The sequence below is a fragment of the Hemibagrus wyckioides genome, linkage group LG14 (assembly GCF_019097595.1).
Source record: "Hemibagrus wyckioides isolate EC202008001 linkage group LG14, SWU_Hwy_1.0, whole genome shotgun sequence".
Classification (NCBI taxonomy): domain Eukaryota; kingdom Metazoa; phylum Chordata; class Actinopteri; order Siluriformes; family Bagridae; genus Hemibagrus; species Hemibagrus wyckioides.
This window is the reverse complement of record NC_080723.1, coordinates 13,952,542-13,975,751: the sequence shown is the minus strand read 5'-3', so window position 1 is coordinate 13,975,751 and position 23,210 is coordinate 13,952,542. Positions and strand designations below refer to the sequence as shown.

Genomic DNA, 23,210 nt, shown 5'->3' with positions numbered 1-23,210 from the left:
ATACTTTGGCACTACTTGTAAAGACATTAAGCGCCATCTAGCGGTGATTATAAAACCTGTAATTCAATTATTCTATTTTATCCAGTAGTCTAGGTTTCTAAAAACGTTTAAAAAACTACATGTACACCGACCAGGCATAACATTATGACTATATGCCTAATACTTCAGGTGTGTGCACCTGCAATGAAGAATTTGAGACTCTGTAACTGTTGTGTTTGGGGAACAGAAAAATAAAATTCTACAAGTTAACAAGTCTTAAACTTCAAATATATTGATATACATACACCAATTAGGCATAACATTATGACCATCTGCCTAATATTGTGTTGGTCCCCTTTTGCTGCCAAAACAACCCTGACCCATAATGCACTGTGTATTCTAACACCTTTCTATCAGAACCAGCATTAACTTCTTCAGCAATTTGAGCAACAGTAGCTCGTCTGTTGGATCGGATAATACGGGCCAGCCCTCGCTCCCCACTGGCATCAATGAGCCTTGGCCGCCAATGACCCTGTCGCCGGTTCACCACTGTTCCTTCCTTGGACCACTTTTGATAGATACTGACCACTGCAGACCAGGAACACCCCACAAGAGCTGCAGTTTTGGAGATGCTCTGATCCAGTCGTCTAGCCATCACAATTTGGCCCTTGTCAAACTCGCTCAAATCCTTACGCTTGCCCATTTTTCCTGCTTCTAACACATCAACTTTGAGGACAAAATGTTCACTTGCTGCCTAATATATCCCACCCACTAACAGGTGCCATGATGAGAAGATAATCTGTCAGTGCTACCTGTTAGTATATCACACAGAACAGAACATGAATCAATTACACTGTGGGAAAATGTGGCAAAAGTACCTGACTATCATACCCTTATGTGAATCTTCCCCCAAACTGTTGTCATAAAGTTGGAGCATTTGCCTGTTCCAGCATGATAATGCCCCTGTGCCAAGTGAGGTCCATGAAGACATGGTTTACCAAGGTTGATGTGAAAGAACTCACAAAGCCCTGACCTCAATCTCACTGAACCCTTCTTTTGGGATGAACTGGAACACTGGCTGCACCCAGGCCTCCTCAACCAAAATCAATTACTACTGGCTGAATAAGCACAGATCCCCACAGCCCCTTTCTCAGAAGAGTGGAGGTTATTTAACAGCGAACGGGGAACAAATCTATAAAGGGACTTTCAACAGTTACATAGAGATGTGATAGCCAAGTGTCTGTATACTTTGTCTATGCATATGTTAATAGAAAGTATATGGACAATTAAATTAAAAAAAAAGTTTCAAAGTCATTAAAAAAAATCAATCATGAACTATTGTCCTCTGCAGCACAATTTCCTCTGCCATATAATCACTGCTTTGTAGGAATAAAGTGTTATGTGGAGCTGAGATGAACCACACTTTCTGCCAGAGCTAATATGAGACCCAGAAAAATGGTCGAAAGGCTGGACCGAAGAAACTAACATCAAAAACTTGACAATATTGTGTTTCTCATGGTTTATTTGTTGTGCCTGTGAATTTATGTGATCTTTATTGGTCTATAAAGGCACTATGAAAAAGACAAGCTGCTCCTTTAAAGGATTAATTTGAGGTGCTTACATCACCTTTAGCTCTTTTCCTGCACAAAAGGCTTCTCGACAGGCTTCAGTCATCAAATAAAATCACTAGTGCACAGAATGGCCTGATAATGGACTTACCTGCAGTTCCATGCTTCGCCACAAGAGGGCGAAGACGAGAAGATTGTGATTATACATGAAGACGAGAAGAGTATGAAGCAGATTAACTCTTTGTTTTTGGAGTATTAGGCTCTGACTGGGGCTTTTCCTTCAGAAATTTTTATGTTCCTTAATTTGAAATCTAAAATTTAAAGTAAAGTTTGAAACAGAAGTGTTGGGTTTGTCTAGTTATTTTTTATTTAGAACCTGTAACACTGTGTATTATAGTGCTGGAGACATTAGAGAAACACTTCTACAATCCCCACGACATTACAGCACAAATGTAATTATATAAAAGTAATTATATATGTGTGTGTGTGTGTGCGTAAATTTCATCTCTAACTGGACCAGTATCTAATGGGATGTTAGTGTCCATCCATTTTCCCTTCACATGGTCACTGGAAACCTGGAGCCTATCAAAGGTCTCATGGCACAAGGTGCTCTATGGGGTGCTATCCCTATTACAGGGCACAATCACACACACACTTATTTGCACTATTTACAGATGTCAGTCAGCCTACAGTGCATGTTTTTGGACTGGGGAAGAAAACCAGAGTGCCTGGAGAAAACCCTGAAAGCATGAGGAGAACATGGGCACACAGGGCAGAGGTGGAAACTGACCCCTAATCACAGATGTGGGAGGCAAACCTGCTACCACCGTGCCCCCTGGCTCTTATTATTATTTTGTTCAAATATTTTGTCATTTCATGGCCAATGTACACCTTTGGTTCTAAATAGATGTATGATACTAGATATAAAATCAGTGAAAAAAAAACTGAATATCGCATTACTTTTCTTTTCTTTCTTTTTCTAGTTACTTTTCAGTATTTAAAATAATTTGTAGAAGAGAAACAGGAAATATTTCCGAGAAGTCTTCCCCACGCAGTGTGTTTATCTTAATGATAGTAACTACTTTGTCATTACTGACTGTGTACTGCTCAGTATATGCTGTGTCTAGGTTCTTGCCTGAATAAATGTCATCTATAATTACAGTTCCTTCGGAAATCTAAAATGTCACCTACACATCAATAGCTTAGTAACAGGGAAAATGTAAGGTTTTTCCTATAACAGCACATCCCAAAGTGTTTCATTCATCTGACAATGCAGTGATTGTGTGAATTATTACAATTCCTATTTATTAAAGAACACACCATACTTTTCCTCCATTTATAATCACATTTCATGAATATCTGTGAGTTCCTGTTATCACATATGCTTCAAACAGCCTTTCTGTCATTTTCATTTCACATTAATGAGACAAAAATACTGATTTTATAGAGAAACCATTAAAAACACCCTCCAAACACAAACACTGGAGACTCCTTCCAAAAATGCTAAATAAATATCTGCTTATGGAAAATGTCACCATAGAAACAATTATCAACATTTTTTAAAAATGAAATAGCAACATGACTTTAATCAATTTGTTATTAGACCTAGATTATAGTAGCATCTGCTACACAAGTCTCTTGAATGAGCTGTCACTATAGGAACAACACTTTACAAGACTGCATTAATATAACCAGGTAACCACTAGTGCTAAGCCACCTTAACCCACACTATTACAAATTATTGTGGAATACACTATTGGACTATAGAGTGAAAACTGTCTGTGCTGTACAGGTTGAGAGGCCACGTATAGATCACTTGATGTTCCTCCTCTCTTCATCCCCCTCCCCTTCACTCCCTGTCCCTGCTGTCTGATAGGCAGTGCCAGTGTCCAGCAGTGGAGAGGAACTGACAGGCTCTTCAGCCTTAAGGGCATGAGCATGGTGTCTCTGGATAGTCTCATGCACAGTCTGACATTTAGCAGTAGCTTTGTGCTCAAACATAAGATCAGATGTGATTGTGCAATATTTAGGGTCAGCTTTTTAAAGGGTCGATTGGATTTTGTAGTGGAGGCAGGAGGTTTGTGCTCCCTCCATGCGGCAGAAGATATAAAACAGAGAAACTCAGTCTGAATGCATTAGTCTTTTCAGGATGGTTTACCAGTAACAGCTGATATCTAAAGCAATTCATGTTAAAGAACTGCTTTTAAAACATAATAGATCCCTATTCACTGTGTCTGTAGTCTTGTTCGGGTGATTAACATGGCTAAGGATTTTTTCTTGTTAGGTGTTTATTAAAATGTTATAACAGCATTATATACCTTATTGTGTTTTATCACCGTACAGTAATCATTTATTAGAATGCATTTACAGTGCTGCACTTGGACTGAACAGCAGTCATGTCAGCAAATATGACCATTATGTGTTGGGCCCATTGCTCGGTCTGTTCTCTCGCTGACCCTTTAATGCTCTGATAAAACTTTCACCGTCCTCACATTCATGATCATTATGTCAAGACAAAACAGTCAGCCTTTACATCAAGCACTTATATCCTCTATCCCTTTTCCATTTAAGAAAAATCCCCAGCTGCATTTGACACCATGGTGACAATGTTGTATTGTTATTCTCGGCAATAACCATCTGTGACATTATCCTTTCCACTGTGAAGGACAAGGCTTGTTTGATGTGAGGGGTGTAATTTGTAAACAACAAGACGGCCTGATGTGCGTGGTGTGACGTTTTGGCAGATGCATAATAAGAGACACCTGCAAGTGGCTGTGGGCCTTTTCAGCAAGCAGACTGCCACCCAACTTGCGTAACTCAGTTTACGACCCTCTGTTTTCTGCATGGGGAGGAGGCATACTGTCTGCAGCACCCTAAAGAGCTGCATGGACAAATAATTGTCTTAAACCAAGCAATAGTGAAGGCTTTTTGTAAGACAATGTCTGTATTGGGGAAGAGTTGGCTAAGTGGTGTGTGAATGGTGTTTGCGCTACACATGTGCTAAAGGGTGATAACAGCTATCACAAATCCACCCCAATTTGTGACTTCACAGGAAGCCAAATGGTTGTCTTTCTATTTTCGGGACGTTAGTACTTGTTTAGAGGAGTTTATTAGCGAGGTCAGAGAGCATATCTTTATCTTTAAGGGTATTTGCTATATGTAGAAATGTGGGGTCAGGTGCTGGAGTCAGGGCAGTTAATGTCACAAATGCACCTGCCTCCTTCAGAAATATTAAAGCACTGGTAAGCTGCTTGACCCCTGACTCCAGTGGCTCGCAGAGACATGCAAAAAGTACATGAACACAGTCAACAAACCTATCAATGGGATGTGTATATCAGCGTGATTGCTTTAATCTCCTGCCTATTTGCATCCCTGACCTCTCAATAATCGAATAGCAAAATGAATGGACTTTTTACAGGATATCAAGTGAAAGCAGCCTGTCTCTGCATCCCCATCTATCTATTAGGCCCTTCTCCACGTACGTCCATAGTAATGGGTTGTGTGTGTGGCTTGATGAGGCCCTGAGACACTTGTGTGAGTTCAGGGGGCGGCTGCACAGATGCCTGCCACAGCTGCAGCCATTATCCAAAGGAAGTGACCATCATCGACAAGCCAAACCGCGTGTGTCACGTTCACGTCACAACCCCAGCACGAGCCGGCCTCTGAAGTGTCATTGATCTGGCCTTATGGGAGCTTTAGTTCTCTGGTCACGTCAAATTTCAAAAGCAATTTGCTCATATCATACACAATAAGTGATTTCAGACATAACATCTTGCTTGGATTGTTTTGTTTCAGATTTTCTCTGACAGCAAGCTTCAGAAAACTCGGAAATGGGGTGCGCTACCTGGTTATTTTTCACAATTTTTTAGTCATTCAAAGTAGTAAATCCAACCGAAAAACTTTCTATAATGTAAACTTTAACATTTAAGCCATTGTTTGGTAGCAACTGCTTGTTTTGTCAATGTCCAAGTTCTGCTCCAGCCTATCGGTAAAACTCAGGATAATGTGCAAGGACCTCTTTACTAGATAGCTAAATATATAGATAGAATGATCATGAGGTAGCTAGCTAGCTAGCTAACAAACCTAGCAGACTACGAAATGGCATTCGGCTAAGGTAGCTAGCTAACTAATGTTTCCCTTTTTTATATACTGTTGATAATAGGGGTGATGTTCAATATGGCTCACTATAATGCATTACTCAGATACAGAGCATTATTTTCTGATTAGTTGTGTCGATTGTGAAATCAATCAACCAATAAATAAATAAATAACTCATACAGCTTTTTCACCACCCAATTATTTATACTCTTACATGAGTAATTTTCTTAATCACTACTTTTCAAGCGAATCTGTACAGTAGCATTACTTTTACTCAAAGCAGTCAGTTTACACCACTGCACTTATGTGTCTTTAACAATTAAACTTAAAGGAATTTCTGTTATTTTTTTAATATATAACATTCAGATAAAATCATGAGCCTGGGGTCTACCTTTATATACACTGTTTGTTGGAGAATAAGTGCTGTGTTTAACAGTGTTTAATGTGCACTGATAGGTCGTGTCTTAAGGGTGGAAACTCAGCAACACAATCAATAGCCCGCTTCCTTTGGGGGGGAGAAACATAGATTTGTTTCTGTGAATAATGTCAAACATTTCCTCAGGGAAGGGTGATAAAACAAAGGTATTAAACTCTATCCTTCTTGTTTCTGTTATTTTCTGCTATCACAAAATCTTCTTGTAAAGCTGAGCTGAAAGATTTCAAAACAGATGAAGGTAGTAAGAGCAGAAAAGGCTGCATGTGCTAATACAAGAAAATGTCAGAGTTTAATTATAAAGTGTGTCAGTGAGATATGGACGCTTGTAATTATCACATCCTGCTCTAGTCTGCCCTCCAGCAGGTACTACACATGGTGCCATTAGGAAAGGTAAATTCAATAAAGCGTTCACTCCCAAAGAAAATGTGGGACTAATGTGGGCTGTGTGGAGTCTTCTAGCACTCCAGCATTGCCTCCAGGTAAAAGCTCAAACACTCATTAGTGGTCTGTTTTGTACGTTCACGTTAAAAAAAGAATTATTTTTCACAAATTAAGGTTATGTGAAGGTTAAAAGTAGAACAAATTAAATACTTAAATAACCTGTCTACTTAAATCCATAATTCTGTATTGCAAATGAACATAACTGAATATAACTGGACTCATTTAATGAAATTTCACTAAGTTCTGATTGAAAACACAAGGATTGATTATGACTTTAACAAATGTCCCTCACCTGCCAAACTCTAATGGACCTGGTAAAATACCATACCATTCTGTATCCGTCCATATGTCCATCCATCAATTTATCCATCCATCCATCCATCCATCCATCCATCCTCCCTCCCATCCTTCTGCTTCCTTCCTTCCTGCCTCCCATCCATCCATCCATCCATCCTTCCTTCCTTCCTTCCTTCCTTCCTTCCTTCCTTCCTTCCTTCCTTCCTTCCTTCCTTCCTTCCTTCCATCCATCCTCCCAACCTCCCATCAGTAACTGCTTTATCCTATTCAGGGCATTGGTAGATCCCAGGAACATTGGCAATTCATCTTCAATGAGATGCAAGTTCACCGCAGTGTTCTATGCACATTCACATGCTTATTCACACCTAGGGTCAATTTCTCTTAGTCACTCTGCCTACTGCCAGGTTTTCGGAACGTAGAAGAAAACCATGGAACCAAGAGGGATCCTATATGAAGTTGAGGAGGGGAGAATATCTTAAGGGGAACAGAAACTCCACACAGACTGGACTTGGGATGCTGAAGCTGTGAGATCACAACACCACCTGCTACAGCATTGCACCCCATTATTACAATATTTCATCTATTAAAGAACAACACTTGCATTATTGATTGCTTTACAGCAGCATTTAATATTGTAGGACGTTCATGAGACAAGTTCCTATGTAGCAGCTGTAAACAATCATTCCCTCCCCATCCTGCTTTTTTCCCTTTTTATATCAAGTTAATAGGTAATATAAGACATGCTGAATTACTGTGAAGCTGCAAAGCTTTCACACTTTCCTGTGTTGAAAAATTAAAGTTCACTCATACAAAGCACTGATAGTGTACACTCCCTCCAGGATTTTAACATAAATTAATGTGAAATATGAGCACAGCGGTCATAATTCATTTAAAAGTAAAAAGAGAGTACGTTCATATGTGTCTTTACTGGTAGTAATTTAAAAGTGTATGCAATTTGGCTTATTCAAACAGTTTTCCACACAAATGCACAAAATGCTGCAAGTTACATCACAAATTTTGGAAGAAAAAAACACTTTAAAATCAAGAGTTTTTGTGCAACAATCACAAAGAAACTATTAGAGGGACTGACTTAATAATGCAAAATCTCCTTTACTATAAAAGTCATAAAAAGATATAAATAGTGATTTCATAATAAGCACATTCATATAAACTTACAATTTACCTTACAGGTCTAAATGTCAGAGCTGCTCTTATAGAACAGTAATCAATATTCTAACCAATCAGAAGGGAGATATCAACAGCACTGTGGTATAAGGCTTGTATAATGCACATTATCACAGGTGCTACAGACATAGTCAGGGTAAGCAAGCCGTGACTCAGGCATCGCCAACACGGCTCAGTGAGCATCCGTCCTCAGAACACTCAGCCACCTCTGACAAATTACATGTGTAAAAAGTAATGAAAGTGCACTCTACATGATTAGCCATTTTGTTTGGCAGCTGTATTTTGACACACTGCAAAGCACATGGGTAATTACTTTCACTCTACATCACATTTAACAAAAAGGACAGAGCACAAAGCATTTACGCTAATTCTGTAGTTAGTCAAAAGGCAAGTGATTTCGTGACACTGCCACACCAAGCGTTTTCATTCAACATTAAAATGTCAGAAATGGATATTTGCGCGTTATATTTGTGAATAAAATATTATCATTGATACCATTGATGCAAAAGAAATAAAACGAGACGAAAAAACAAAAACAAACAAGAAAATGGCTCCTTTTCTTTTCATAGGAATAAAAGGGTGGATTGGTGGCAAAGCCTGATCAAATGAGAGTGCACTCAGTAGTCTGCGTTTGTCGCCCTGGGCTATGGGAAATAAGAGTCAGATATCTGTTTACAGGGTTTAGATCGTGCTGCACTTCATGTGGCCTGTGACTGGCAAGAAAACATGGGTACATAATAACACAATACTGTTCTGCCGGTAACCAGGAGTGCACTTTTATTTCCAGGCTACTTTTACTTTCAAGAGGTTCTTGAGGAGGATTACAGAAAGCCCAATTTCTTGGGCACCACCTCTTTGGTGGTGTGAAATAGCCACTAACCACATCTTAGCAGTCTGCCATTTTTTACCCATAGATTTGACCTTCCCTAATTATGTCTGATTAGTTATGGTTTATTATTACCATGGAAATGAATGTGAAAATTAAAATATTAATTTGTTGCTACCTTTCACTCAGAAGGACTAATCACCCTCAAAGAAACAACTGAAATACTAAACACTCAACAGGCAAAAAAAAAACAGAATTGAGGAGGATGAGGAATAATCACCCAGCTGGGCGCGTGCTGCAATTACACCGTCTAACAATTATACACTGAAAGCGAGCCACCGAGCACAATGCGAGGAGGACGCTACCAGGGAATCAATACATAATTGCGATAATTGTGTGCCTTGTGCCAGGGAACCTCTGTAACTTTCAGAAAAAGGAGAGGGGAAAAAATGAATAAACAGTGAATGATTGATGAAGGACAGAGGGACGTTATTTCGTCATTGCTGCCATTTGTATGAAAATCCTGTGTGCTGAGTCACCTCATCCAGAGGAGTGACCTTAACCCTCAACAAGCAGCCATTTCATATTTGCAGATCTTTTTAAAACTAAAATAAGTATAATTTAGTGTCTGCTGATTTAGATGTCTCACATCATCTAGGTTTATTTTGGCCTCAGTTAACTTCCTGTATAGAAACAAAACCTAGCCCACAAGCCATTACCTTAAAATAATTAAGATTGCTTTTATTTATATAGCAATGTTTCTACAGATTAACACAAAATGCCTTATCAGTGCTCCATTTGTATTTCAGCCACATAGTTGTAAAATTTGAAATCATAATGGATATAATTCTTCTGTGTTTAAATAATAATAATAATAATAATAATAATAATAATAATAATAATAATAATAATAATATTAGGGCCCTTGTGTGACACCACATTGTATTTACTTTAAATATTAAGATTTTAAATAATTAAGTACTATAATAATAATAATAATAATAATAATAATAACAATAATAATAATAATAATAATAATAATAATAATAGTTTCCACCCCATTAGACACTAAATGAATAATTATCCCCAACATTTGACACAAAATAAGGCTATATGCATTTCAAGAAGACACTGTCCCTCAAAGAACACAATAAACCCAAAAATTGACAGTCTAAGCCATATTCCCTGCCCTGAGGCCAAGACAAAAAGGTGGCACACGTTGTCCTAATGTCAGTCTGTGTTTTATCTCATTTTATACCTCTGTCTCTGTTAATACAGGTTGAATGAAGCCCTTTAGTGCAGAAAGCCCTGGGCTACATCAATGCTCTTTAGCATTTCTGCTGTGCGCCCTGCGGCATGCTAACCCCTGCACATTCAAGGGCTATTCTGTAGCTGCAGTAGCACATGTTGCTGAAGCAGTAGCTAGTTCATGCGTCTGGTCTGTATACTGCATATCATGACTAGAATCAGACTTTATTTCACCCTGCACATGTGCAGTTACAATTCAGTTTGGTGCAAAGCTGCAGACAGACAGGGACAACAACAACATACAATGTATACATAAGAGCACAACACACGAGCATGACACTGGACAAAAAATTAGGCTTAAATGAAAAAAAAAAAGCAAAAGGTGGTATTTAATATAAGGAGACTGTCTATAATTTATTCAACGTGCATAACAGTCCTATAAAGCAGGGGTGGTATGTGAGTAGTTAGAATTTGTTGATATCTGCTACAGCTCTTGGAATGAAACTGTTTGACTCTCTTGTTTTCATTCACAAGATCTGCTTGCCAGAGGGATGTTTCTAAAAAAAAAAGATGCTCATCTAAGATCTTTAGTGCATTGGCCTTCTCAGGTGTTCTGAAGTATGTTGCAGTTTAGCATTGATCTGTTGTGGAAGTTGCTAGAATCAACTCAATGACCGGCATGTAGATCTGTATCAGATTATTTTTTGTATCAGGATTTTGTTCTTCTTTAGCATCACACCATGCTAGTGTCCCGTGACAGAAGGGTACCCCAACAAATTCAAATGACACTGCTGTGGCGAGGTGTCATTCTGAAACAGAATGAACAAACAAAACAGGTCCTTTTCTGCAGTGTTTTCTTACAATGCAACAGAACTTGAAAACTTGTGTATAAACTTGTATATAGACACATAAAGGAATCTAGGGATTCCGGGTAGACTGCTGGTCACTCACATAGATGCTGGGGATTATTCTGGTCCATGTAGTAATCTATGTACTAACTATGAAATCTTTCAACCATCCCGGCTGTTTAACAGCTCTTCCTCTAGATGTAACAACATTTTGAAGTTTCTCTGGAACATCCTGCTCCTTGCTTCAAATTTGGACATTTTGTTGCTGTTCGGCTTGTGTTTGTTCTTGATCCAAACTCCTCTGTTCCTCGAACGCACGTTCATGTGAAGACGGTTTGAAGAAATGTAGATGTTTTCTGTTCCTTCTTATGTTTCCATTTTCTGTGCGAATTATGTAAGATCTCGGAGTAGTATGTTAATGAACAATGGTGGCAGTCTTGTTCCAGCCTTTCTCACTGTCTGTCTTGACTGCAAAAGGATCTCCAGGTTTGAGTTCAGGCAATAGACGGCTACCATGGCGTCTATCATAATACAGCTTATAGTTGGATTTCGATTTATTGTCTGTTGCTCTCACCTTTGAGAAATCAGGCCACTCAGGCAACAGTTTCTTTTCCAGGACAGGAAACGGTGTTCTCAACTGGCGTCCGAGCATCAACTTGAGAATGTGCTTTGCAGTTTGCACTGCTCTTTCGGCCTCTCCATTTGATTGTTTGACTATAGTCAAACTCCATTTGACTATCATTACATTTTCCCCTTTTTGAGTTTTCAAAATATTTTGCAATATCGACGTTAGTGTTTTACTATGATACAAATAACAGAATGAACAAACAAAACAGGTCCTTTTCTGCAGTGTTTTCTTACAATGGCAACAGAACTTGAAAACTTGTGTATAAACTTGTATATAGACACATAAAGGAATCTAGGGATTCCGGGTAGACTGCTGGTCACTCACATAGATGCTGGGGATTATTCTGGTCCATGTAGTAATCTATGTACTAACTATGAAATCTTTCAACCATCCCGGCTGTTTAACAGCTCTTCCTCTAGATGTAACAACATTTTGAAGTTTCTCTGGAACATCCTGCTCCTTGCTTCAAATTTGGACATTTTGTTGCTGTTCGGCTTGTGTTTGTTCTTGATCCAAACTCCTCTGTTCCTCGAACGCACGTTCATGTGAAGACGGTTTGAAGAAATGTAGATGTTTTCTGTTCCTTCTTATGTTTCCATTTTCTGTGCGAATTATGTAAGATCTCGGAGTAGTATGTTAATGAACAATGGTGGCAGTCTTGTTCCAGCCTTTCTCACTGTCTGTCTTGACTGCAAAAGGATCTCCAGGTTTGAGTTCAGGCAATAGACGGCTACCATGGCGTCTATCATAATACAGCTTATAGTTGGATTTCGATTTATTGTCTGTTGCTCTCACCTTTGAGAAATCAGGCCACTCAGGCAACAGTTTCTTTTCCAGGACAGGAAACGGTGTTCTCAACTGGCGTCCGAGCATCAACTTGAGAATGTGCTTTGCAGTTTGCACTGCTCTTTCGGCCTCTCCATTTGATTGTGGAAAATACGGGCTTGTGGTGATGTGACGAAACCCATAGCCTTTCACAAAATCTTGAAATGGTTGACCACTGAACTGTGGACCATTGTCAGTAACAAGGGTATCCGGACCACCCCATCTGCCAAAAATGTTGCTCAACCTCAATATCAAAACTGTGCACAAGAAGTATGAGCAATTCACTATATTACCATATATATATGCTAAACTATCATTACAATAGTGGCTGTATAATCATGTACGTCATTTTTGTACACTTTTGAAAATATTTCAGTTGGTTAATTTTAAAAAGTTATACAGATCCTCCACAGCCTTACTTGTAGCGGACTTTTGGGTGCAGTGGCGGCTCAGAGGTGAAAGGCTTTGTGTCACTGATCAGAAGGTAGGGGATTCAAGCCCCACCATCGCCAAGCTGCCACTGCTGGGCCCTTGAGCAATTCTCTTAACTCTCTCTACTCTGTATTATGGTTCTGACCAGAGGTTCCTAACAAGCTGGGATATGCAAAGAAAATAATTTCACTCTGCTGTAATATATATGTGACAACTAAAAGCTTTAGGATTAGTTTTTACAAGCTTTTGCAGCTTTGTCTGTTTGCTGGGATATGGTGAATCATTGAATGGTCAGAGTTACCCCTAAGGGGGTATGGGGGACAGCGTGGTAGGCATCCTTTAATCCTGTTACTCTCAGCTGGAGATAAAACTCCACTTAGTGGTATAGGAAACTTGCAATGCTTTATTTAGAATCGAATTTGGCAGGCTGGATGGGAATGGATATTGAATTGAGAAAGTGGCTGAATTTTCTATGGCCTTTAGACTTATGAGAGATGTTTTTATTTTATTAATGAGTGGAAACTATTTATTTTACTAGCACTACTAGTGTTACATTTTTGGTCAGAGATGTAATTCATTCTAAAGTTGTGATTTGAACATTAAAACATATAAGAAAATGTATATATTTTGTGTCTAATTAAACATAACCGCAATACAGTTACATGAATGTAAACTTGACTCAAACAGCAATATTTTAAAAAGAATTTTTGTTAGATTCATGTGCGATTTACTCTATTATCTTTTTTTTTAGCTGTCACTAAACATTTTACAGGCACTATCACAAGAGTTGTGATTGTCAAAAAAAAATTTTTTGCAGCAGAAATTAATTCACAGGATGATTAATAATAACCATATCATGGTGATGTTATTAATATTTCGTTTAAAATGCTATTCTCCTTTTAGACGGTGTATAATGGCATTTTAAGAACTAGAAAAACTGAAAAAAAGAAGAACTAAAAAAAGTAGCCGTGTTTATCAAACAGCATTTATTGATCACAGTCCTTAGTCCATTTTTTCTGCTTATCAATAACTGGAAAATGGCAAAGGACGCAGTACTAATGGGATTAAACAAAACAAGAGCAGGGGTGTGAGAGGCTATAAAGTGTTTGACGACGAAAATGAGGGGCTCTGGGTTTGACGTCAGTAAAGAGAAATTGCCTGTATAAATATGGGGCTTAGGCAGTCACTGATGGAAAAACACACGAGCGTTCCCGAGACATCTCTGGGCTTGTGAACAGCGAGATCACTAGAAACCGAGAATGCCAAATTCAACCAGTTCCACTTCCTCTACCAAAAGCATGAGGAGAGCAGGCTCTGAACTGGAGCGCTCCGACTCCGTCACGGTAAGCGCAGAAGTTCTTATCTTTACAACATGCCAGAAAGTCAGAGATTTCCGCGTTATTGTGATTTAAAGTTATTTGCAGAATAAGGCAGCGTTACGCAGATGTGTTTAAAACTAAGTCGTGCGCCATAGGCTTGTGCGCACTTTGGGTAGCTTGTGCGCATCGATTCCAGCCAAAGCGCACGGAGACCAGATCAAATGGTACAAAAAGAGAGAGGAAGAGAAAATCTGCTGTTTTGGACCGGGTTACCTAAACGAACCACATCACATAAATTAACATTAGATCATTAGATTAGCACTTTCTTCAAGTTAAGATCTTAACAACACTCAGACAAACAAGGTGCGCCTCAAGTATGTTTAAGGATAAAAAAAAAAAAAAGTTTACCGTATTGGATAACCACAGTCACTTTTTCAGTGTTAAGTTCTAACTATGGCAACAAAAAAATAAGCATGTCCGAGGAATTACCGCAAAGTCCACCGTCTGTGTGTTTTTTGCTCTAGTCTCAGCCTCGCTTCGTGGGGCGCAGGCAGAGTCTGATCGAGGACGCGCGGAAGGAGAGAGAAGCGGCGGCGGCGGCTGAAGCGGTGGAGGCGAACGAGCACATCGTGTTTCAGGAGGACGACGGAAAAGCACTCCTAAATCTCTTCTTCACCCTGAGAGCCTCCAAAAGTCCGTCTCTCTCTCGCATTCTGAAGGTCTTCGAGGTAAGGAAAGTTCAATAAACGGTCTCAAAAGCTATTAAACTGTAATTTCTCTGGTTGCAAGGGTGGTACCATCAAGAGTACACCTTTTGTGCCTGTAGTGTGTATCTTTCACCTGGGGAAAATAAATTAAAGTACATAACTGAAGCTTGAAAAGAAAAGAAAAAACAGACAAGAAAAATTCCACGTGTTGACACGAGTATAACAATGAATTATTCATTGATTTAAAAGTGCAATACGAGTGATTTCTCTGTTTTAAAAGAACTTTTTATCTTAATCACTTTGTAAAGGTTTACCACTGAAATTTAAAAGTAATAAATATAATTAATATAAAAATATAATTAATTATTATTAATATTGAGAGAAACCTAAACACATTTATTGATCAACTTTTAATAGACATCTAATGATTTGTTTAAATGACACATGCTCAAGTAATATAAAACTCTATCATTTTAAAATTCAGTCATTTTTCACTAGCCTTAAAAGTGCACATGCGTATAATCTGCCTTTCACACAAACCGTATGGAGAACATACAAGTGTTAATTATTCAAGTGTTAATTACCATTTATTAGAATTCTATAAAGAAATAAATGCTTCTCGTATTATTCACAGACATTTGAAGCCAAGATGCACCATCTTGAGACCAGAGTGAGCCATAAACCTAAAGACAGCCCACAGGATCTGGATTATTTTGTGCGCTGTGAAGTTCATCTATCAGATGTAAATACCCTTGTCAGTTCCCTGAAAAGGATTGCAGATGATGTCAGAACCACTAAAGAGATGAAATGTAAGCTTTTTGCACTTGTATACTATTACAGACTGCATGTTCTACATTTAGGACTACAATGCATTATTAAAATGCTTTTTAATAATGTGTTATAAATTTGTTTCGGTCATTTCATCCTCTCAAGTTCACTGGTTTCCAAAGAAAATTGCAGAGCTGGATAAATGCCATCATCTGGTGAATAAATTTGATCCAGATTTGGATCAGGATCATCCAGTGAGTAAATTTACCATCATATGTGATGATTGTTATATTTTATTGGACCACAAAAGAGCTTTAGGTCAATATTTTTCAAAATTTTCCTGTAGGGATTTACAGATCCTGTGTACAGAAAACGACGAAAACAGATTGGGGATATCGCTTTCAAATATAAGCAGTAAGTCAAGACCAGACCATGGCTACTGTCATTCTTTTGCCCTATTTTTTGTATATGAATTTGAATAATTTACAATTTAGAATTTGTCTCTCTTCAGTGGGGAAACAATCCCTCGGGTGGAGTACAAACAAGAGGAAATTGAAACTTGGTATGTGTGACCAAAATGACATTGAAAGTCTATATATATTGTTTCTTGAGTACTATGTATCTAGATTACGATGGCAGCATGCTGCATTAACTCAATCACTCAAGCTGCCCTTAAAGGCAATTGGTTTACACAGTATAAATCAGGTCAACCTGCTAGGCCATACATTATGTTCGCATGTTTTCTGTTTCTGTAATTTTTAAATTTGATATGGAAATTTGATTATGGACTGGCTTGCACCTGTGGCAAGAAAAGTGACGGCTGTGAAGTCAAAAGCTTTTGTAGGAATTACATACCTCATAATTTGACCTTGGATTCTAAATGCTATTTGTGTGTTGACAGGCGAGAGGTCTACTCTACCCTCAGAGATCTGTACACCACCCATGCGTGTAATGAGTATTTAGAGGCTTTTAGGCTGCTGGAGAAACACTGTGGTTACAGTCCTGATAGCATTCCTCAACTAGAGGACGTCTCATGCTTTTTGAAAGGTATTGAGCAGATTATTGCCACTTGTTGCGAAATATCCTTAAAGTTTTCCCTGTTAGAACTCCATATTAGTCATTAATATATTAATATATTAAGCCTGTTAATATATTAATGCTGAGGAAATATAGCCTCTGTATGCATATTATTTTAGACATGTCTGTTCTAATTAATATTAGTAACAAATATTAGATGTTTATAAAAACATTTTTCTCTTGATTGCAGCTTATGTTCTTGGCTGTTGTTGTGCTACTTCTATTATTTACATTCAAAAGCTAGAAAGTTAGTACTAGGAAGTCCTGATAGAATGATTTGAGGGAATTGCTCAAGCTCTTGGTTATTGTACGTTGTTGTAGATATAGAATTTAGAACCAGCAGACGTAGAATAATAAAACAATAAAGGAAGAGCAGGTGGCACTGTAGATTAAAGAACACTGATATTTTATCCAGGGATATTTCTCCGTGTTATCAGAGCGTACAGGGTTCCAGCTGAGGCCTGTGGCAGGTTTGCTGTCAGCACGAGACTTTCTGGCCAGCCTGGCTTTCCGTGTGTTTCAGTGTACGCAGTATATTCGCCATGCCTCTGCACCCATGCACTCCCCTGAACCGTAAGAAGATTATAGCATCTGCATATTTACTCTACATCATTAACATGCAGTGCAAATGGAAACCTGAATATGATCATGTTTTGTTCATAGGGACTGTGTTCATGAACTCCTGGGCCATGTTCCTATGCTGGCTGATAAATCATTTGCTCAGTTTTCCCAGGTAAATATGTTATGCAGTATTTTTGTATCTTTTTTAAATTTATTATATTCACAATAATAGTTTCCCCATTGCAGGAAGTAAGAAATATTGATGTATAGAGATGATGTATTTTTTTTATTGATATGATGATGAAGTAAAATATTTTCCTGAAGTAAAATAGACTTATTATTATTAAAAAAAAAATAATGATTGATGCCTATGTTGTAAATATGCATTTATGTTAGTAAATACTGTAATTAAGCAAATCAGCAAGAATTCTCAACACCAGTCTTGGTGTTTCACAGTCTTATTTTGCTTATGTTATTATTTTTTATTATAGAATATTCATTGCATTAAACCTATTTGCCATTACCACCAAGAATTGAGGAGCACGTTCCTTTTTTTTATTCTTTTTATACCACACTAATTTGTTGACGGAACAAAGTCTTATGCAAAGAATTGTACCTTTTTATGCATTTATAGATACCTTTATTGTAAAAACTTGTTAAAATTGAACAATTTAAAGTTGTTCCCTCAACAATTTATTGTCTTTAGTATAATAAAAATGCAGCTTAGCTTATTGTGAACCTGCAATTTGTATGGCTAGTGTGGCTGAAAACATAAAACTTGCATATAAATTGTATAGTAATAATAATAATTCTATAGTCAGTTATAGAGAATATAAACATATATATTTACTCCTTAAGTAAATTGATAATATTTGTATGTATAATGTGCAAAAACACAAAACAATCTTAGCCTTGGCCTTCAGATTTTTGGTCTAGAATACCTGTCTGTGTTTGAATGCACTTACTAAGTCATGTTACAGACACTCTATGGGTCGCCGTAGATCCTGTTGGTGTAGATTTTTTATCTTGGACGGAAATCATTGAAATGTTGAACCTACCAAAACATTAGAGACTAAGCTTACGAAATGCACCTTTAAGTTTAAGTGTTATCAAAGAAGTATATGATACATAATCTTTCAAACCTGGTGAGGCTGAAGTGCAGGAGTGAAAATGGTTATTGGCTTCAGTAGACTAATAAGTATATGCTTATGATTAATAAAACCCGTCTGTGTTCTCAGTATAAGGGGGTCCGTGATTTTAATGGGGAACTGATTGCAAAATGATTGAAACCTCCTTCCTGGCCTCTGTAATGACAGTGTGGGTCTGATATGTCTGTATTTGCAGAACATTGGACTTGCCTCTCTTGGTGCTTCAGAGGATGACATTGAGAAACTGTCAACAGTGAGTATTTTATTCCTCATAGTATAATTGATCTGTATTTTATGACCTCACTGAGCTGAACTCACTAAAAACTGTGTCTGTTAATGTGTGTACTTGTTTATGTATGCATTTTCAGCTTTATTGGTTCACAGTAGAGTTTGGATTGTGTAAGCAGGGAGACACATTGAAAGCTTATGGAGCAGGCCTTCTTTCCTCCTACGGTGAGCTGGTGGTAAGTTGCCATTTTCTTACAGTCCAGCTGACTGTTGAATTTGATATGCAGGTGACAGAATGGGATCAGTCAGAAGGTACTGATTAATTTTCTTTAGCTTATGGTGTTAGCTGCAGGGCAAATCATATTTATATTAAATTGCATGTTCTAATCAGTTAAAGGTAATGTATTTACCTGTGTCTGTGCTGTTATTTCTCACAAGCATGCACTTTCAGACGAGACAGAGAAACGAGAGTTTGACCCAGACACTGTAGCTGTGCAGCCATACCAAGATCAGACCTACCAGTCTGTCTATTTTGTGTCTGGGAGCTTTTCTGATGCTAAAGATAAACTGAGGTAAATAAATAAATAAATAAATAAATAAATGTAGTATTTAACAAAAAATAATATGCATGTTCTGTTAAGGGATGATTCAGTGACATTTAATAAATAAATAAATATGACCTGTTTTAAATAGATTTGCTTGTTTTTAATAACAGAATGTATTCAATTGGGATCAAGAGGCCATTTTCAGTGAGGTTTGACCCATACACAAACAGCATAGAAGTTCTTGACAACCCACTGAAGATCAGAGGAGGACTGGAGTCAGTGAAAGACGATCTGAAGGTCCTTACGGATGCCTTGCATGTACTGGCCTGAGTTTACTGGTTCGTGCCACCTGCTGCCCTGATCCTCAGTGTTTACTATGTGCCATTTACTTTTTACTGTGTGCCATTGCGTGTATGTATCTGCTAAAGGTGTTGCTTTTAAAAAGCTCTGTGGCAACAAAATGACCTCATGCTGGAATTTGTTTCTAAAGACCTCAATGGATCGTTTTGTGACTTTCATTTTTGTGTCAAAAACGACTGTCATATTAAAATGTTAGACACCAAATACTAGGGATCAAGAATAAAATTAAATATTATTCTTTAGGTAATGCTGAGCTCTGAAAAATAAATGAATATATATGAAATAACAAATGAAAAGTATAAAATTCTAAATTATGAATATTTGAGTATTTTTAAACATATACTCTGCTTATGTGTAAAAAATATACTTGTTTACAGTCGGTGAATATGTCTCATTAGTGCCTCAGAGTGCACTATGTGATTTTCCAATTGAGAATTTATCTAGAAATAACTGAAAAAAATTGGTTTGAGTGCCACAGTGATGATGCTTCAGCTATCTTTTGCAGGTGGATGTGTTTTATTCATCGTGGTGGCTGATATCAAACAGCATTTCTGCTCTACTTGCCATTGAGGCAATCAAGTGCTGCTCATAAAACAACAGCAAATATTAACAAGATATAAAATTAAACTATTTGAAAAGGCTGACCACAAGTGTCTTATTGCTCTCTTACTAAAATATCCAAATTAGTAAGCGATTAAATACTAAAGTAATGATGATCTCTGAAACTGTTTCATATGGAATATACTCATACTATTATGTGACACACTACATACTCTATATACTTTTACTGTTAAAGAAAACGACATTGACATTGAAAATGACATTGAAATTAGCTCTAGAACTTTATAATTAACATGATCTTTAATACTGTCCAAGATTTTTGTTATAATTAACTTCTTAGTCTTTAAGTCTGTCCAGCTCCCCCACATCCACGACTGTACACTCTGCTCAAAAAGATCAATATTCAAAGCTCCAGCTTGCATGTTAATACCACTGGCAATGCCTCTGTGCTTGTCATCTCACAGATCGTTAACTAGCCAAATGATGTCTTTGCTGTAACTCAGTGTGACCTTTTTTTTTATGGCTGCATTTCTTTCTGGAACGTTGAGTCCAGTGTTTGAGTCCAGTGTCTCCAGTTGCTAGACTGAATTTCTCATTAATATGAGAGTAAACATGGCTGGAAAATGGTGATTGAAAACAGAAGCTCTTGTTCTCTTGTTTTAAGGCAAAGCCTGAACATTAACCCTCGTAGTTGAGATCGTTGAAGTTTTTTCTCCTACTGAGTGTCACGTAACCGTGCTAGCAATGCCCTGCCAATGTGGCACACAACCAATACCTTCTCACAGCATCATTCAACAAATTAGCAGCAGAAGTGCTAAACAAATCACAAATAATTCAGTATTAATATATACAAATTTGTGGGTAGAGTTTTCTTTTAATCTGCTATGAATGAGTGAATTACAATGAGTTCAAAATGAACAGCAAGCAAACGTAGTTTCTTTCCTTCTAGCATAACAAATCTTCAGTCTGTTAAAAGTGACTGAATGATAGCTGTGTATGATGGAGTGATAAACCAGGCCCATGAAAAAATGTTTGATTCACTGCCTTGTGTTTTCAATGTGCTACATTAACAGTGGATTCGGTTAATCAGCATCAGCCATTTCTGTGCTTCATCTATGCCAATTTTATCTTTTGAATATCTTAATTACATTTGGATTTGAGAATGACTATGTATGACTCCTAGTAATATCATTAGGCTTTGATTTTAAGTGATGATGATCTTACTTAGTGAGCTGCTGTTAACTTTCACCATTTATATGTGCAAATAAACCTACAAACTCTTGAATAGTGCTACAGGAAATAATAGAAGTGCATATGAAGAGTGTTCTCAATAGACTCTCTATTTTAAAAGACTATATTTATCACTCTATAGAGTATTCTTTAAAAATGTTAAAAATTTCTTCTTGTTTTGCCTGCATGTAGTTACTGGGTCTTTATTTTACTTCATCTCATCAATATACAGTGATTTCAGTGAATGTAGTAGTGTAGTAGTTATAATGAAAGATTACTGCTAGGGCATTTGCATTCAGTCTATCTTTTACTAATCGTTTAAGATGTTCCATGTCAACTTCTTTGTCCTGAAGATATTTGATGTTATTTCATTTCATATTCCACACTGAACTTTAAGGAGACTGAACACACTGTAGCCACTAGATGGCAGCGTACTTGCATTTTCGTAAAATAGATACTCCTTCAAATTAGCTATAATTTCAAATAGAGGAAAGAAAGACCTTTGTTCTACTAAGAGACCCAAAAGAAATGATAGAATGTCGTGGGTAAATCCCTTCTTTAAAATAATAAAAAGGAAAAAAAATGTAGAACTGTGTTGTTGCAGTTAATAAATACTTTAAATAATCTAAGATTATATTAGAGATTGCTTTACATCATTACTGGCTGACTGAATGAATTCTTCACCCCTGAGCACACAAGCTTTGTGCAGACCTTAACCCTGCATTTTTCTCTGTGAGGTGCCTTTCATTCTCTCCCTTAGCTGAAAGAGAGATCAATGTGGCTAAAATGAATGATAGTGCAGCCCAATGAATGGGGCAGTGAATGATTTATGATATTATCCTTCAGACCTACAGGACTTCCTGTTTAACACAACCGACAGATGATATGAGAGCAAAGAGCAGAGGTTTAATGCCCTCTTAATGGGGCTTCCAGTAACTCAGCTCATTGATAATTTATGACAGAAGGACTACTCTTCAGGAGTAGCAATGTGCTTGAGCTCCAGGAGGGACGCTATTCTCCTTTCTTATGCTCATTAGACATATCTCAACATTTGCACCTTAGTCATATAGCTAGTGTATTCTAATATGACTAAAAGGAAAAATGTAAGTGGTGTTAAGATTTATATTAAACATATGGTGTATGGATGATGCCCAATGCAGTTAAATTCGTGTGCACTGTCTGATAGCACATAAGAATATGAAACCAAATTCAGTCAAAAAAGCAATTATTGCTAGTTGAAAGATAGTTACATGTTTTCTGTTAGACATTTTAGAAATTCACTGAGCACCAACTTACAGACGCAGGTGATCAACAAGTTTAACCCTTTACTCGATTGTCTTACTATTCAATAACTACTATGGACTATTTTTTTTAAACTATAGTTAAACCTATAAGAGAGGTTTGTAGTTACAAGAGTGTGAATCTAGACCTAACGTTTCCTATGAAATTAAGGGGTTAATGAATCAGTCTGCCAACTGCAGCCTGTGTATTCCTACAAGATGCTAACCATAACAGTGTACTTAAAATATTGGCTCGCAACATGCTCCAAAAATGAGATGCAAAAAAGCCCGATGTAACTATGCACCAAAAAGATCTGAAACACTTTACTGATCAATATTCGACAGGCGCCTACCATTAATAGTTGTTAAAAGCCACAAGTCTGCATGTCTGTGTATACAAACCTGTCATGTTTCCACTTCCCTAGTCCTGTCAATGTATTTACCTCTTTCTGAAACATACAATTGTTAGTATGAGTAGTAGTAGTATAGGAATAAATAAGATTTGCACTCACTGTGCGTTGTTTAAACTCAATGTATACATTATGCATAAACCTTCACCATTATGTAAATATTTACAGTGGGAGGTTTCTCTGTGGCACCATTACATGCATCAGT

The 23,210-nt window shown here is 37.5% G+C and overlaps 1 protein-coding gene across 1 annotated transcript; it reads left to right on the top strand.

The window, feature by feature from the left end:
• The first annotated feature begins 13,994 nt into the window (after window positions 1-13,994).
• Window positions 13,995-21,258, top strand: th (tyrosine hydroxylase). The gene is made up of 13 exons (XM_058407585.1): window positions 13,995-14,154; window positions 14,655-14,858; window positions 15,472-15,646; window positions 15,771-15,859; window positions 15,952-16,019; window positions 16,117-16,167; window positions 16,507-16,652; window positions 17,120-17,255; window positions 17,346-17,415; window positions 18,588-18,644; window positions 18,760-18,855; window positions 19,058-19,191; window positions 19,335-21,258. The coding sequence occupies exons 1-13, from the start codon at window positions 14,071-14,073 to the stop codon at window positions 19,492-19,494; spliced, it is 1,470 nt and encodes a 489-aa protein (XP_058263568.1). The 5' UTR covers window positions 13,995-14,070; the 3' UTR covers window positions 19,495-21,258.
• Window positions 21,259-23,210: the final 1,952 nt, after the last annotated feature.